General features: G+C 40.5%; 1 protein-coding gene across 1 annotated transcript in view; it reads right to left on the bottom strand.

Moving 5' to 3' along the window:
* Window positions 1-16,832, bottom strand: part of NDUFS4 (NADH:ubiquinone oxidoreductase subunit S4) — a 57,938-nt gene extending 41,106 nt beyond the window's left edge. The window contains exon 1 of the mRNA XM_074953940.1: window positions 16,628-16,832. Coding sequence (XP_074810041.1) covers window positions 16,628-16,713 — 86 coding nt within the window. The 5' untranslated portion in view covers window positions 16,714-16,832. The remainder of the gene's footprint in view (window positions 1-16,627) is intronic.
* Window positions 16,833-17,572: the final 740 nt, after the last annotated feature.

The raw sequence follows: 17,572 nt of genomic DNA, 5'->3' as shown, positions 1-17,572 counted from the left end.
GAATTGTTTTTACTATTGCAATCTGCTGTAGTACAACTTCTGATCAGCAATTTGGTGTGTAACTGCGGAAGGCCATTATGCACTACTCCCTAAACCAGAAGACACACATCTGGAAATTAACCTCTGATCATAATCCTGAGTTGGCAGATTCTCAATGCAACAGTGGAAATTTGGATGTTAGAGGGGAAACAATCCTAACATTTACTAGTATTTAATTAATTTGGCCTATGCAGCATCTTCTTAACTATTGACTGTTTTGGGGATTATCTATTTTTGGAAAGGGTCAAGAGAAATGGGGAGAAGGCTGAAGGTGGAGGGGATTTCAATTAAAAACACAGGTGATCTAATTTTGCTATGTCTGTTTTCTGAATGTCAAACTTCTCCCCTCACACACATACATACATACATTCAGGTCACATCAATAGTAACTGTAAATAAAAACTGTGCTCGGTGCTCTCTTTATAGTAAAAAGAACAGAAGTCCCAGGGTTTAATGCCAACACCGCAAGGAATGAAAGAAACTCAAGTTCCACAACTAGAGCCCCACAACTCTGTGGATATCTGCTTTATATCCACACCCGCAAATATCCACAGACCACTTTTCAGATCGCAGATTGGGTGTGGATCGCAGATTGGATGCAGATATACATTTTGTATCCACACAGGGCTCTATCCATAGCCCACCTCTGTGGTAGGGAAGTCTGTGCTCTTTTTCTGGTATAAAATGTATCCTGAATTGTGTAAAATTAAACAAAAAACAATGCAAAAAACCACTAGAAACTTTATATAAATTTTAGGTTATACTACATTACTGCATGTCTAGCCTTTCCTCTTGATGTTGCCTCCCTTTTTATTTCATTGAGCATTTATAGTAACATGCACTGTATTGATAGGTCTGGATATAACCCAAAATAGCGAGGGCCACAAAACCTGGCTTGTAAATTTGTGCATCTTATTCTTGCCTTCCATATCCCCAGAATATTCCCACTTAAGAACCATACATCCAACTGTGGGGGAAATAATCTTTTAAAATGTTATTGAGAAACTTCTTGGTTTCACATTTTCAGTCCGCAAGTGAAGCCAATTTATCTGTTTGGCTAGCAAGCCACAATTGCAAGGACAGCTATGACACACACACACAAGCTATTTCACACACAACCAATGTGTTTCAATTTGAAATACTTCATAATATCAGTGAAAGGAAGAAATGCATTCTGGAAGTAGCAACTAAATGAAACTCACTCTTTCACAGACTTGTCTGCAGTCAAGAGTTCACTCTAGTCATGACAGTGGGATTACCAAAATAATGGACTCCCTTGAAATCCTGCCCTGTTTCATTTTTCCTGCTTTTCTCCCCCAACCTTTGGTTTCCTTCCTGATCTATAGCTTTTGTCCTCAACTCCACCTCCATCTTATTCACTGTCACTGTTCCACCATAATGATCCACCTTGCTGCTTACTCATCACACTTGCTTTTAAGCCTTATCATGCATCTGTGGATTTGTTTCCAGCTGTAATATGTTAAACTGCTGCCGACCTGCATTTTACAGTACTGAGTGTGGAACAACCATCATGACACTAATATGCTTCATTTATCGTTGCATCCAAACACACACAAGGGTGCAATCCCACATCCAGGAATCAACATTAACTGAACATCCAATAAAAGTCATGTTGTGTTCGAAATATCATTAGAATCCTTAAAACAGAATCTGGCCAGACTACAGTAGTCAATAGTTCCAGGTGGACTTCTGGTGGAACATTAGTGTGTGCAGCATATTTGCTTTTGATCTTTAACCTCATTACACTGTATCAATAAGATTTAAAACCTGCCATTAGAGACAACACAGAATATAAAAAGTATTACTTTTATTTTTGTTTTTTACGAAGAGTCTAATCACAATGCTCTTTTGTTGTGGGCAATATTGTGAAATAATTAACTTCTATCATGCACATTTGCCTTTGGCTTGAAACAAATAACCAATTACAATGCAAGTTACCTCCTGCTAGGGTCTCCAATTATAGTTTTACAGAGTGTTACATCAAATATCTAGATACATCAAACTTTCTAGGACACATTTGAAAATAATAATTATGTAAAACTAATTTAGAAGACACGCCTGATATATATCAGAGAACATTATATCATGTAAATATCTACTCTCTTGGGACACTAATACTTTAGACAGATGAGGGATACATTATTGTATGTTATCATCACATAAGGTGATTTTACTGTAGTTTATTTTGAGAAAAATTAAACTGTATTTTCCCTCCACCTTTTTCCTCTCCAGACTTCATGTATTTTCTATTTACAGCTAATTTCTTATTTGCTTTTCTGCTTAATCTAGAGTACTGTGAAAGACATTTTCAAAAACCCCAAATAAATAGTTTGCTTATCTTCTATATTTTCTTATGGTCCCCTGTTCTCTTAGTTACTGTATTATTCCCTTCCTCCACCCCATTTGATTTTTCTTTATATTTTCTTTCTCCTTGTTGTAGTCTCTCTATGCTCTTGCCTTTTGAGCAGCTATTAGCTCCTTAAAGGACTACCTGCTAATGCTGACTAGTTTCCAAAGTGGAATAAACCCCTAAGGCAAAACTAGTGCTCAGGATGCAAAGCTTACTCTTACTATAAATTCCAGTTCAAAACACAGGGAACAATATCGAGAGTATAACCTGTGGCTTCTTATTTTCAACACCATCACCATCTACATTCAGACAAAACATTACTATTGTGAAACTGCACTTCAAACAATTTACAGAGAGCATATAAAGATTCCTTGAATGCATCACAGAAGTGTCAGACTAGTGCAGGAAAAAGCTCTACATTGTTGTTTTAAAAAAGGATTACAAAAAAGATTAAATCACTCATTTTTCTTAGCATTAGGCCTTCAAATATCTAAAAAGAATGCCTTATTTTATTACTATAATCATGTACAGCCTCTCAGTTAGGTTGTTTTAATATCTCCCAAAGAGCTTCTGTGCATGAAGTATCAAAGATTAAAAGATCTACTTAAATGTCAATTAAAACCTAATATTTATTTACATTCTGTTATGTACATTAATACAAATTTTATCATTAGCATTTTGTGGGAGGCTTTTTACTTTGTTAGACTGATATTAAGATGGCAACTGGGAAAGGTATACAGATATTAAGGAGCCAAACTTTATGAAAGATGTGCCTTCAAATATTTGTTTAAAAGTACACTCTAAATTTAGAGTCCATTTTTTAAAATAGTGAATTAAAGTTCAGTATGAAAATAAACTTCTATATTACTAGTCCAGTCTTATAAACAGCTGCAAGATATGTTTGCCCACACAAATTCTGTGGCTGCCTACAGTCTGTCTAGCACAGTCAAAAGTTAATTTACTTTCTCTACATCAGTCGCAGGTCAAGGGAAGATTCAGACAGCAATAAATTACAGCAGCTGAGGTGGCTTGTTAACGAAATGGTATCTAAATATACCATACCGGCCAGCAAGGAACAATGTCACCTTGAAATACATAATAGATAAATTTACACATATTTTTAGTTTAAAAAGAGACCTCTCAGGTCCCCAAGTACATCTGATGTAAACTTTAGTTCTAATATTAAAATTTGAATATACATTAAGAAGGTGAAATTCATTTTTGACCTTGTCTCCTGCTAGACTGATCAAAGGACCTATTTTGTTACAGAAGACTATATATGACACTTCTGAGCAATCTGGAGATACACATTTGTAAAGAAGTTAGACTTAAGTTCTTAGAAGAAGACAATGAACCTCATTATAGAAACAAAACATTTAGCAACGTGACAGTGCCTTGCTTTTACTTAACTGAACTAAAACTTTAAAAAAATTGAAATTCCTCATATTTTTGTCTCAGGATGAAAGTAAAGTACATGCAGAAAATTCTTAAAGAAAATGTTTAAATCACCACAGGACTCAACCGAATCTATTAAGACTGCTAGATAAAATAGTGCAGAGAGTAAAGGCATCGCACAGACTTCACTCAGTCTATTTATACTAAGAGTAGGTTTAAGCTTCCCTATAAAAGTATGTAAAGCTTCTCAGGATTACAGTAAACATGGTTTTTCATTCCCACAACCCAGTCAATAATAGGAAAGTTAACAGTACGTGCAAAAGGTGATTTTTCCCCCCCTACTGCCACTGTTCCAGGAATAGTGGCCCCATGTTAAAAACTGGAGTCTAAATGAAAACTGTTCATTTTTTAGTTTCTAAAGAACCAGCAGTGCACAAAAAAGCATTGTCAGGAAACTAAATATAAAAAATAAGCGAAACAGACATGAACAGGATTAAGTCTTCCCTTCATCCACATACATAAATAGCATAAGCAAGAAAGAACCCATTTCTTTAATATTTCCACAAATTTATGCTATGTAAAACACTGTTTTGAAGTTTACTTAAATAAATGGGAAAATTTAAAAGTTTAGAACATTGGAGTAGTACCATACTAAATGCCTTATCTGTAGTACAAATTATGTATACAGTGGCAACACAATAGCTGTTTTCAAATAACTTAGGACACAGCCAAGAATTTAAATTTTGAACACTTTAACCCACCCATGTCCTACTCCCATATCTACTTAACATATTTAGGTGACAGTTATGAGAGAGTACATAGGTATTAACACAATCACAGTTATCACGTTGGTTTGCTTTTATTTCCAATAAAAATAAAAATTTTAGATACTCATCCATAGCCTATTCTGTCTTATGCTGTGAGGAGCCATAAAAAGCATCCTACAGAGGTAGCAAGCACTGTTTCGTTTCTCAAATGTTTTACATTTAATTATCCAGAATTTCCATTAGTTCATAAAATTAAAAAATTCTGATGCTAACTACACTTGGAAAATGATTGCTTTGGAGGCAACAGCTCCTACCAGTCACTGAAGCCAACCACCACCCAAAAAGCTGTCTTTTTGGCTTTTCTGATTACATAGTGAGGTAAATATTGTCTGGAGTTGAAATTGGCAGTGGAAAACTGTGACTCCACAGTTGATCGAGTTATAATGCCCAAAGCTACAGAAGACATCTATTGAAGGTCATTTTTGTAACCCAAAAGGCAATATTTTTCCCACTATCAACTAAAAACTTGGTGTCTTCTCCTCTACAAGGATATTTAGGGAGACAATAAGGTGCAACTAGATGTAATGGAAAGTAGTTAAGAACAGGACATTTAGCGAGAAAACAGTGAGATCTCCTTCTGGTCAGATTTATCAGTCTATGAAATAGTTCCTCCAAAAAAGTGATAGAAGCCCCAATCCAAGAGTCATTTAAGATTTAGTATACAAAGAGCACTAGAAAATAGACTGTTTGGAAAAATTTCTACTACCAAGAAAGTAAAATAGATGACATAAAAGGTGTTCTACCATCACCACTAACTTCTATCATCGGGGCCCTGCATATGCTGGGATTCCACTTCCCCTGAAAGTCTTTGGAATTTTGCCAAAAGGCAGCAGAATTCTAAGTTTTGGCACCTGCATTTATGATTTTACTGAAGATATAAGCTCAACATGTTGTTCCCCCTATTCCCTGGGTCAGAACATGGCTACAGCTTCTTCTTTCCATGTAGCTTTTACCACAAGGGGGAATTAATTACATAAGTAGAGCATTCTCACACTCTTGCTGCCCAAAAGCAGGACAATAGCTCTCCTGGCTCATCAGGACCAAGATGTGTGCCATGGGAGAGAACATGGAAGTTGCGGGGCCAAGCCAATGGGCTGAAAGTCTCGGTCAGAGTTCTGTCTCATACAGGATGCAAACATGCACGGCTGGATAAAGCAATCTGGAGTCCTGAAAACACCAGTACATGGGGCCTTGCATGGCTCCCCCCTGCACCAGAGACTCACCCACCCTCCATCTGGGGTGGCAAGAGCTCCCCCATCTCTCTTACAGAGGCTGTAGTATGCTTCTCATCCAGGCTCCAGCACTTCAGTTTTAATCCCGTCACTGACTTGTGCGGCATTGTGTATCTTTATTTTCTCAACTGCAAAGGAAGATAGCCACTTGACCTTCAGAAGAGAGTTGAGGATTAAAAGTTTATGTAATGTTATGAAAATATAAAGTGTTTATTATTCCTCTCAGACAATGCCAAACGGAAAGAATGTCAGTCACAGACACCTCTACAGACACACATAACTACTGCAGATATACCCATAGTGTAAACCAAATCTGAGTTAAAGGGGGGTTGGGGGTGCATTGCTAACTTTATCTGCTGTTCCTGCTATGTCCTCTGACAAAAGAACAATTTAAAAAGAATTTCTCCTGAAGAACAGTATTCTAACAATCTTATTTAAATAAAAATAAAAGCTTGGATGTGTCTTTTGCATTATTGACACAGCAGATATTTCCAAAGCCTATGTCTACATTTGCATTAAGAAAGGCTTCCCAATGCTCACTCTAAATCTGATGGCACATCTTCTCTAACATGCTGCAACTGAAACAGGTTAGCGATTGTCATACACTAATATTAGATGCAGATGTGTAATTCCTGCAACATGCTAGTCATTCCCAATTTGAAAAATCTCGGCTATGGTAAATGACCAAATAGCTCTTTCCAATATTCTTCCACCTATTAGTTAAGAGAAAAAAATTGTTGTAAAAACCAAGATAGTTGTATCTAATATTAAATGAATTCAAGAACCTGTGGCTAGCTCCTCAAAGTCCCAATTATGGAGAAACTTAAATAATCCATCAATAACCAGATATCAAGAGGACACGAATAATGAATATGATTCATCTGCCGACTGGCAGAGAATGACATGTCAATTGATTGCTTATTACTAGTTATTTGTATTCTGGTACAGGTCTCCACTACGCTAGGCACTGTATAAACACTATTCTCTCTGTGCATAAACTATCAATGACTCCGTTCCCCAAGATCTACTTTACAACCACAATATCAAACATCCAACTGCAAGATGTGCACAGGCATATCTCAGCCACAGTTAGCCTACCTAGGCTTAGTTCTGGGTGTGCTGAGGTAACTCCATTAGGAAGAAAGCAAACAAACATTTTTCTTGCTGTGATGTGTTATTTTTATTTATATATATATAAAAATCCATATTTTAAAAAAGAAATTGGAATAAAAATTTGTCCTACCCTATGATTTATAGTTACCTTTTGAGTATTACCTTCCAGAGTCAAAATATTGTTACAAATCCACTATGTCACAGTTAAGAAAAAACGATGTCACTACTTCTAGAACTTCAATATTTAGTGATTTGTTTGACATTGTAGTCATTCCAGACAACTGGAGAAGCACAAATTAACTAACACTATTTTAAGAGGTGTGTCAACATGACAGGTAATACTGGAGTACAAACAAGAAAGCAACCAAAACAAAGCTTCATTAAACACAAGAGTGAAAAAAAAAATCTGTTTTCCAAATGAAAAAATAATATTTGGCACAGAAGTTTTTATATCTGAAAGGAAGCATGTCTTAACAGAATTGAGAGCACAGAATTCTGAGCTAGGCAATGTGAGTTATTTGATACTGACTCACTCTGTGACCTTGGCCAAATCAATTAACAAATCTGGTCAAAATTTTCATACTTGGGCACCTAAACCCACACAAATTACTGCAACTCTGACATTATCAAAAAGACTGACAAAGGAAGTGCCGTAGTCATCATTAAGAGATCGGAGAACGAAAGAGAGGCTGCTAGGCAACTCCCTGACACCACATTCTAGAGGCCATTACCCTCTGATTCCACTGAGGGGTACCAAAAGAAACGGCACTATCTGCTCAAGAAACTCCCTGAAGAAGCACAGGAACAAATCTACACACCCCTAGAGCCCTGACAAAGGGTATTCTATCTGCTGCCCAAGATCCATAAACCTGGGAATCGTGGACGCCCCATCATCTCAGGCATTGGCACCCTGACAGCAGGATTATCTGGCTATGTGGACTCTCTCCTCAGGCCCTACACTTCCAGCACTCCCAGCTATCTTCGAGACACCACTGACTTCCTGAGGAAACTACAATCCATCGGTGATCTTCCAGAAAACACCATCCTAGCCACTATGGATGTAGAAGCTCTCTACACCAACATTCCACACAAAGGTGTACTATAAGCTGTCAGGAACAGTATTGCTGATAATGTCACGGCAGACCTGGTGACTCAGCTTTGTGACTTTGTCGTCACCCACAACTATTTCAGATTTGGGGACGCTTTATACCTTCAAGTCAGCAGCACTGCTATGGGTACCTGCATGGCCCCACAGTATGCCAACATTCTTATGGCCGACTTAGAACAACGCTTCCTCAGCTCTCGTCCCCTAACGCCCCTACTCTACTTGCGCTACATTGATGACATCTTCATCATCTGCACCCATGGGAAGGAGGCCCTTGAGGAATTCTACCAGGATTTCAACAATTTCCACCCCACGATCAACCTCGGCCTGGACCAGTCCACACAAGAGATCCACTTCCTAGACACTACAGTGCAACTAAGTGATGGTCACATAAACACCACCCTATACTGGAAACCTACTGACCGCTATACTTACCTACATGCCTCCAGCTTTCATCCAGACCACACCACACCACACGATCCATTGTCTATAGACAAGCCCTAAGATACAACCACACTTGCTCCAATCCCTCAGACAGAGACAAACACCTACAGGATCTCTATCAAGTGTTCTTACAACTACAATACCCACCTGGTGAAGTGAAGAAACAGGTTGACAGAGCCAAAAGGGCACCCAGAAGTCACCTACTACAGGACAGGCCCAACAAAGAACAGAACAGAACACCACTAGCCATCATCTACAGCCCTCAACTAAAACCTCTCCAGAGCATCATCAAGGATCTACAACCTATCCTGAAGGACGATCCCTCACTCTCACAGACCTTGGGAGACAGGCCAGTCCTCGCTTACAGACAGCCCCCCAACCTGAAGCAAATACTCACCAGCAACTACACACCACACAACAAAAAGACTAACCCAGGAACCAAACCCTGCAACAAACCCCATTGCCAACTCTGTCTGCATATCTATTCAAGGGACACCATCACAGGACATAGCCACATCAGCCACACACACCATCAGGGGTTCGTTCACCTGCACATCTACCCATGTGATATATGCCATCATGTGCCAGCAATGCCCCTCTCCCATGTATGTTGGCCAAACTGGACAGTTTCTACGCAAAAGAATAAATGGACACAAATCAGACATCAGGAATCATAATATTCAAAAACCAGTAGGAGAGCACTTCAATCTCCCTGGACACTCAATAATAGACTTAAAAGTGGCCATTCTTCAACAAAAAAAACTTCAAAAACAGACTTCAATGAGAAATTGCAGAACTGGAAATAATTTGCAAACTTGACACCATCAATTAGGCCTGAATAAAGACTGGGAGTGACTGGGTCACTACAAAAAGTAATTTTCCATCTGTTGATACTCACACCTTCTTGTCAACTGTTGGGAATGGGCCACATCCACCCTGATTGAATTGGCTCGTTAGCACTGACCCACCACTTGGTAAGGCAGGAATAAATGTCCGTAGCCTCTGTTTGCCAGAAGCTGGGAATGAGCGACAGGGGACGGATCACTTGATGATTACCTGTTCTGTTCATTCTCTCTGGGGCACCTGGCACTGGCCACTGTTGGAAGACAGGATACTGGGCTAGATGGACCTTTGGTCTGACCCAGTAGGGCCGTTCTTATGTTCTTAAGGCAACTCCCATTTTCTCAGCAGATGCTGTATATTTATACCTGCTTACTGTATTTTTCCACTCCATGCATATGATGAAGTGGGTTTTAGCCCACGAAAGCTTATGCCCAAATAAATTTGTTAGTTTCTAAGATGCCACAAGGACTCTGTTGTTTTCACCAGTTCCAAGGGTTAGTTTTTATGTATACATATAGCCACATAAAATACATTCAAACAAGCACTAGTAATGAGCAGATAAGCAGATTTTTAAATCTGTCAGTCCAGTTTGCTCAAAAATCCTAGGCATAAGAACTGTTCTAGCCTAGAAAACAACTAGAAACGCATATTGCTAATTAGTCTGATTTTGGAAACCACATCTCTGGAAGTGTTTGTACATCGGAGGGTTATGTAAAGGGATTCTTTCTTCAACTTCTAAACTGGATAAACTAAGAAGTGAGACAGACTAGATGCAGAGAGAAAAGAATGGGGCAGTAGAATGGGGAGAGAGAGAGAGAGAAAAATGGGGTGGGAGAGTTAAGCCTGCTCATATTCTGGTATACCACCAGATAATTTTCACAGTTCTATGGTCTACCAAGCTCCAGATCTCTGAAGCTCATTCAATGCAATCCACTTTATTCACTCAATGTTCCATTAAACTAACAAACAAAAACAATGAAATTATCTGATAAGTATGTTTATGGAAAGAAATTTAAGGGATTACCTTACCTTTTATATTCCTTACCATGCTCTCCCTGTGTAATTGGCAAAGGAGCAAGATAGGAAATGAACAGATCTGTTGGGCTTCTTTTCTCTGTCATTCTTCTATGTTCTCAAGACTGGTTTCTAATTATTGTGAACATCTCTCTACATAGCTACAATACATACAAACTCAAGAACAAGATTCAACTACTACTCTGGGTTTCCTGTTTTGCTTGGACACAAAGTGTGCATTTAATGACAAGTTTGGAGAATTTCTGCCACACCACCTCCATAAATACATCTCTGTTTTCACATACTGATAGTCGAGTAAGTACTTATGATGTACTACTCCAATACTAGCAATCATATTGATAACATCGTTACAACAAAATTATGCCTGGCAGGTAATACATCATTCAAGAAAGATCATCTATCCACCACAGCACACTGTAGCTGTCAGAAATTAAAGAAAAATGTTAAAGGACAATCTGACATTGTAGGATGCATGTTACTAGATGTTGAACATGAAATCGATTACTTCTGACATGGAAGGCAACAGTTTTCCACTCTGACCTGAAATACATCATGAAAAAAAGAGTGTGTGTTTATTGTAATTTCTGCTCCCTCTAAAAATGTGGATTGCACTTGCATTACTAGTTAGAGTACTAACCCTCAAAACATTGATCTAAGCAATTCTAATGTAGTCACTCCTATGTCCTGTGTGTCAGCATATTAGCTCAAGTCATCTGCTGCTTGCCTGTTTGGCTCACCACTAACCAAAAAAATGCCATGAGTGCCCACTGATTCAGGAATTTAGCATCCATGCACTGGCATTTCCTGCCTACACAAGTCAGAAATATTGCTCTCATTCAATTCTTTTAAGCAAAAAGCAAATACTTGTCATCCCTCCTCCACCTTGTGCTTTCAATTATTAGGTCAACATAGTTGAGAAGTTCAAATATGGCACATGTTTTGCAAAGTACTTAACTGCCTTGGCATGGTAAACCACTTCAACTGGAGTCATAATGTAAGTAACAATCAAGGTCATCTGGAGAATCCAGAGGAGAACTTCTCATCAAATTACTGGAAAATGATCCCAAGAATAATTTTCAAACTCAGATGACACCCACATTGTCCTGCTCAAAAACTGAGAGAAATAGCAGAAACTTCATGTACACAAGACTGTAGGATTCGTTTAGGCCACTGCAAAGGAGCCTGATGCTTGAAGGTTCTCATTCTAATTCTAGACAGCTTCAATTCAAACTATCAGAGAAATTCTCTTTATATAATCTAGGCACATCAGTTGCTTTTGTACTGCATCAAGCCTCTATCAGTATGGATCAAACCCTATTTTGAACTTGGATAAGAGAATGCATCGTGCTGCTACAAGACCATCAAGCCAATCATTCAAATACCCTCATAACTTAAAATTCTAGCATCTTATTCAGGGATCTCTTGACAAGAACACTACCCTTTAGTGAAATGGCAGTGGCCCTAGTAAGGCCTGGAACACTTTTTAAACCAAGGACAATGACATACCCATATTCTTACCAAAAGTGCTATGACACTTCAGAATCCATGCAGAGCAGATAAGATCTCAGTTTAAATTCTCATCCAAAAGAGATCCCCACACAATAAACTGCAAGGTATACCATTTATCTGTCAGTGAAAGATGAAGGGTGATATCAACCTTGCTAGGAACTGAATCCAAGGTTCCAGAGTCCACCTAAGTGTGTCCCTTATAGAGGAACCAGCATCTTGGTATCTGAATGCTTTACCAACTAATTATTCCAGAACAGGATATTAAGCTACCCTATTTAACATTTCTTATAGCAAACACTTTCTCTAAGACTTGGCCAACTCTGAATGGTAGAGTTAAATTGAGGACCCAAAATATAGCAGGCAAGTCAATTGTTACCACATGACCTTATGACAACATCTACTACCTTTAAAAAAAAAAAAAGTAAGTGTTCCTTTAAGGCTCCTTTAAGTTTATGATGACAAAATTAAATTGGCTGCTCTTATATAAGTAAAAGCCACTAGAAAAGCAGGAGAATGCCACATTGCACTAACATCAGATAAGACAATTCATAATCTAAAAGGTACAAATTCATATATATAAGAAGAGAACCAAGGCAACAGGCAGCCCGAGGGGAATACAATGTCTAGGACTCATGAAAAGAAACAAGTACTGTACTGGCCAATCCCATATGCAGGACAAAACTTCTCATTTACTTTAGTGAAAAGGTCTAGTTAAACAAGAAGTGCATGATCAGAATTTAAGAGAACTCTTGCCTTTGCCAAAATCTTCAGAACTCCGGTTCTGAAGATTTTGGCAAATCCTGCTACATTATTCCTACATCTAATTAAATAGACAAAAGTTACATCCAGCGACAAGGCAGAAAACGCCTTCTGTAAATATCACGTGAAGTCTGAAATTCCTATCATCTCTTCGGAGAGAGGAAGCAAAACCAAAGCATTTCAACTAGAATAAAAAAAATTTAGAAAAAATGTAGTTTAAATGTAGTCTCTGTAGATTTTTCTTCCAAGTCCTCAAAAAATTTCATTTTATGACAATTTCAATACAAGACACCAAAAAAGATGAAGGTCTATGCAAATCATTATTATCTTGTTAAAAGCAGCAAAGTTTAACAGTTGAGATATAACACCTTAAAATCAAGTGCATTATGAAGGTGTACTGACATTTCATTGTAACTCAGTATCTTTCTGGCACATTGTCTTCTTCAGGTGGGGTGTGTGTCAAAATCCTGAAAGTTGCTGTATGTGGGTGCATGGATGCACCCATGCAGAGCTCATTGCAGGACTAGAACGCAGCTGCTGTTAAATTCCTACAGCTGAGATATTTTTGATACAACTGTTTGGGTGGCATTTGTCCACAATGCTAAAATATTTCAATTAAGAAATGCTATTTTTAGGAGGTTCCACCACCCTACACCCACACATACACTTATGTAAAAAAGGATTACGGGGTAAAACAGCAGAGTAAAATTTTCACAACTACCACCACTAAAGTGTAAGTTCTTCCAACTATGGCTGGATTTAGGGGCAGGCAACCGCCTGGGGTGCCAGGCTTGGGGGATGCCAATTCAGGGTCCTATTTTTGTTGTTAGCAACAAAAGGGAAAATAGAATGTTTCAAGTAAAATGTTTCAGGTATTCTGTATGTAGATTCATTTTCATTAACCTCCTAGAATGTTCTGGACCTTTGTAGAATCTTGTGGAACCTTCCAGAGTTTCTGAGAACTACATTTTCCTCAAACTTCCAAGAATGTTATCAGCCATCCCCTTGTGGGTATATGAGGGGTGGGGCATTGCCAGTCAGTCTTCAATGACAGGGATAAATTATGCATCAAAGTCATGAAATGGGCTACAAAATAAAAAATAAGGTATTCAAAAGTTTAACAAATGGGCGGGGGACACGCTGAAGACATTCCTCGCCTGGGGTGTCATTTGGTCAAGGGCAGGCCCTGCTTCCAGCATCACTTTTCTGGGCTCCTGAGGAATCTTTACGTAATTTGCTCCAATAAGCTTGTCACATGCATTCCACTTTCCTCTTATTCTACTTAACTGCCACTTGATTTAACAAAGATAAAATCAAACTTCAGGGTTTTTTAAAAACTCAGGACAGAAAATAGTCACAACTTGATATCTCTGAAGCTGCATGCTCTAATGTCAATTTATTTGTGAAGAATTATGGGGGTCCTGAATCTTCTGGGACTCTGATACCCTGTGTTCTGCTGGGTCTAAATATATATATATATAAACATGAATGCTGTTTCAGGCTGAACTCAGAATTTCCTTGATTGTGGGTGTTTAAACTCAACCTTAAAATCATTCAGAATCAGGCCTTGATCCTCCAATTCATTGTATACCAGTCAACTGCTGTGCTCATGCAGAGCCCCAGAAAGTTAATGGGGCTCTATGTGCACTTAGCAACCCATGGTCATGCAATGAACTGTGTACCATAAAGTATTGCAAACCCTGAGCTCCTCACAGAATAAAGGTTCTATTTTCCATTTTTACTTATATGACTCCCCCCACCATTACCACAGTAACTGAGTGCATCACATCTGCAAAACAACCCTGTGAGGTAGGAAAGTACTACACCTCAACCCCGATATAATGCTGTCCTCGGAAGCCAAAAAATCTTATATCAAACTAGCTGATGATCCACGGAGCGTGCAGCCCCGCCCCCCAGAGCGCCCCGCGTTATATCCAGATCCGTGTTATATTGTGTTGCATTATATCGGGGTAGAGGTGTATTTTGAAGATAGGAGACTGAAGAGACCAAGTGACTTGCCAAAGGTCACATACAGGAAGTTAAAGGCAGAGAAGAGAACTGAACTTGGCCAGTGCACTATCCACCATCTTTCTTCTTCTTAAGTATAAACAAAGGTCATTTTCCATAGTTAAATAAAAACCTCAAGCATTTAGTATTAAACAAAACGCTTTTTCAGTGCTATCTTTATTTTAGAATCTCTTGCTACACGTTATTTTAACTGATGTTTGACCTTTGTGCATAGGAATTAATAAGTCAAGTTTATATTAACAGATTCTAAAGCAGGGAGTTGGACTAGATGAGCTCCTGAGGTCCCTTCCAACCCTGATATTCTATGATTCTAAAGAATTTCACAACAGATACAGGAATCATTTTACACAGTGTTGAATTGCTGTCACCTCAAGGAGGAGGACATCAAGTAAATGGACAACCAGAGTACCAAAACATCAGAGGGAGAAAGAGAGAGTGTTAATACGACCAAGTACACTCATCCAAAAAAGACCATTGGTCCTTGATGTTCCACAGAGGCTCTTTTTGTTTTTGAGATACCTCTGGAGAGAAACCTCCCTCGCAGTGAGCCGCATGGAACGCATTTTCTCCACTGAGGCAGCAGAAAGGGCACCAAGATAAGAAACTTTGGTCTGATGGTGTTTATACACCTCAAGCCTGATGTTTAGATCAGTGGTTCTCAACCTTTTCAGGCTACTGTACCTTGTTCAGGAGTCTGACTTGTCTCCCATAGCCCAAGTTTTACCTCACTTAAACTACTTCCTTACAAAATCAGACATAAAAATACAAAAGTGTCACAGCACACTATAACTGAACAATTGATTACTTTCTCATTTTTCCCCATATAATTATAAAATAGATTAGAATATAAATACTGTATTTACATTTCAGTGTGATACTTCAGCCTGTTTTTCACTTGTGAGCCTTGTCTAAAGCCCAAGTCCCACCACCCGGGGGCTGAAACATGTAACTTATCTTCCTGTAGCCCTGTGGCATGGGGTCCTGAGCAACTGTTCTGCTTGCAGCCCCCAGGTTAAGAAACACTGATCTAGATGAGTTGAGTACCCCCTGGAAGACCTCTGCACACCCCCAGGAATACACATACCACCCTTGTTGGGAACTACTGGTTTAGATCACCAAGCCTAAGGCCTCTGGCTTAACAAACAGTAACAAAGAAGTCTTACAAAGCTTTCAGCCTTCAAGACATTTTGCAACCATTAACTAATCAACAACTTGTTGAGGGGGCCAGAGGAAGGGCCCAGGTGAACAGCCACTATATTTGATGTTCTCTGTGTATATAAATCTCCCCACTGTATTTTCCACTGAATGCATCAGATGAAGTGAGCTGTAGCTCACGAAAGCTTATGCTCAAATAAATTGGTTAGTCTCTAAGGTGCCACAAGTCCTCCTTTGCTTTTTGCGGATACAGACTAACACGGCTGCTACTCTGAAACCTATATTTGATCTGTAACACCAAAAGGGTGAGGATAAAGCAAAAGCACTGCAGGAGGGCAGAGGGATCATACCAGGGGGGCAGAATAAGGACCACCACCACTTTCTGTCTCCCTCACACCTCGGCAAGCGGCCATCGCCCTCAGAAACTGGGCACCTGGGGCCTGTATTTCAGCAGCGCTGGGGGCCAGGCCCCTGGTAAGCCCGGGCTGCGGCGACACAAGCCCCTGCAGGGGCCCGGGGAGGGAGGAATGGGAAAGGCCCCGGGAGCCCCTCCCCAGTACAAGGGCTGCGAGCGCCGGTTACACGAAGTCCCAAGGGGGTGCTCGCTCTCCCCGGCGGGGAGGGAGGTGGGGCCGGAGCAGGCGCCCGTTATCCCCCGAAAACAGCCGCCCCGTTGCCCACCCCGCTGACACCAATGGGCCGCAGGACCCGCGGCCGAAGCCAGTCATACCCCGCCCTCCGGGCCGGGAGGGGTGTCCGGCGCCCCCGTTACCTGGCCGCAGTCAGGCAGGCAGCGAGCGCGCCTCTCCCCCTCACAACCTGCCTCCGAGCCGCTGACATTGACAACGCCGCCGCCATGATAGCGGTGCCAGAATCCCTGCGAAACGGCGGCCTCCTAGGGTCAAAACTCCTCCGCCCAGCGAGGAAACGCGAAGGCGCCAATCATCAGCTACCTTCCGGCAAGCGCGGGACGTGGGGGGGGCGGAGGGGGAAAGGCAAAGGGGGTGGGGAGGGAGACCAGGCAGGGAGCTACCTGGAATGGATCTTTCCGATTTTTTACATCCCAGGCCCTAAATTGTAAAATACAGACGTCCAGGGATTCTTGGTGTATCAAAAAATCCCAGACCCTGACATAGTGTGGTGCAAATGCACTACAAATTGTTGCAAATTGGCACCTAGGAATTTTTGGGCCTATTCCTCTCCTAATTAAATGTCATAAACACAGAACAAAAGAATGCTCATCTTATACAAACAATTCAGACCCTGATGCATCTGGAAGCAACTTCATTACAAATATCCCGATTTAGTGCCTGGATCCTGCTAGATCAAGCTAAGTTTTGGCTACAAACTCCAGTTTTACCATGTAAACCAAGGGTGGCCAACCTGTGGCTCCGGAGTCAAATGTGGCTCTTCAGAAGTTAATATGCGGCTCCTTGTATAGGCACCGACTCCAGGGCTGGAGCTACAGGTGCCAATTTTCCAATGTTGGGGGTGTGCTCACTGCTCAACCCCTGGCTCTGCCACAAGCCCTGCCCCCATTCCACCCCTTCCTGCTCCCTCCCCTGAGCCACTGTGCCCTCACTCCTCCCCCCCCCCCAGCCTCCTGCATGCCATGAAACAGCTGATCGGGAGGGGGAGGCACTGATCAGGGGGGCTGCTGGTGGGTGGGAGGCGCTGGGAGCGGGCGGGGGAAGGGGGAGCTGATATGGGGCTGCTG

This window comes from Natator depressus, chromosome 5, assembly GCF_965152275.1.
Source record: "Natator depressus isolate rNatDep1 chromosome 5, rNatDep2.hap1, whole genome shotgun sequence".
NCBI classification, from domain to species: domain Eukaryota; kingdom Metazoa; phylum Chordata; order Testudines; family Cheloniidae; genus Natator; species Natator depressus.
This window is presented reverse-complemented; position numbering and strand designations above follow the sequence as displayed.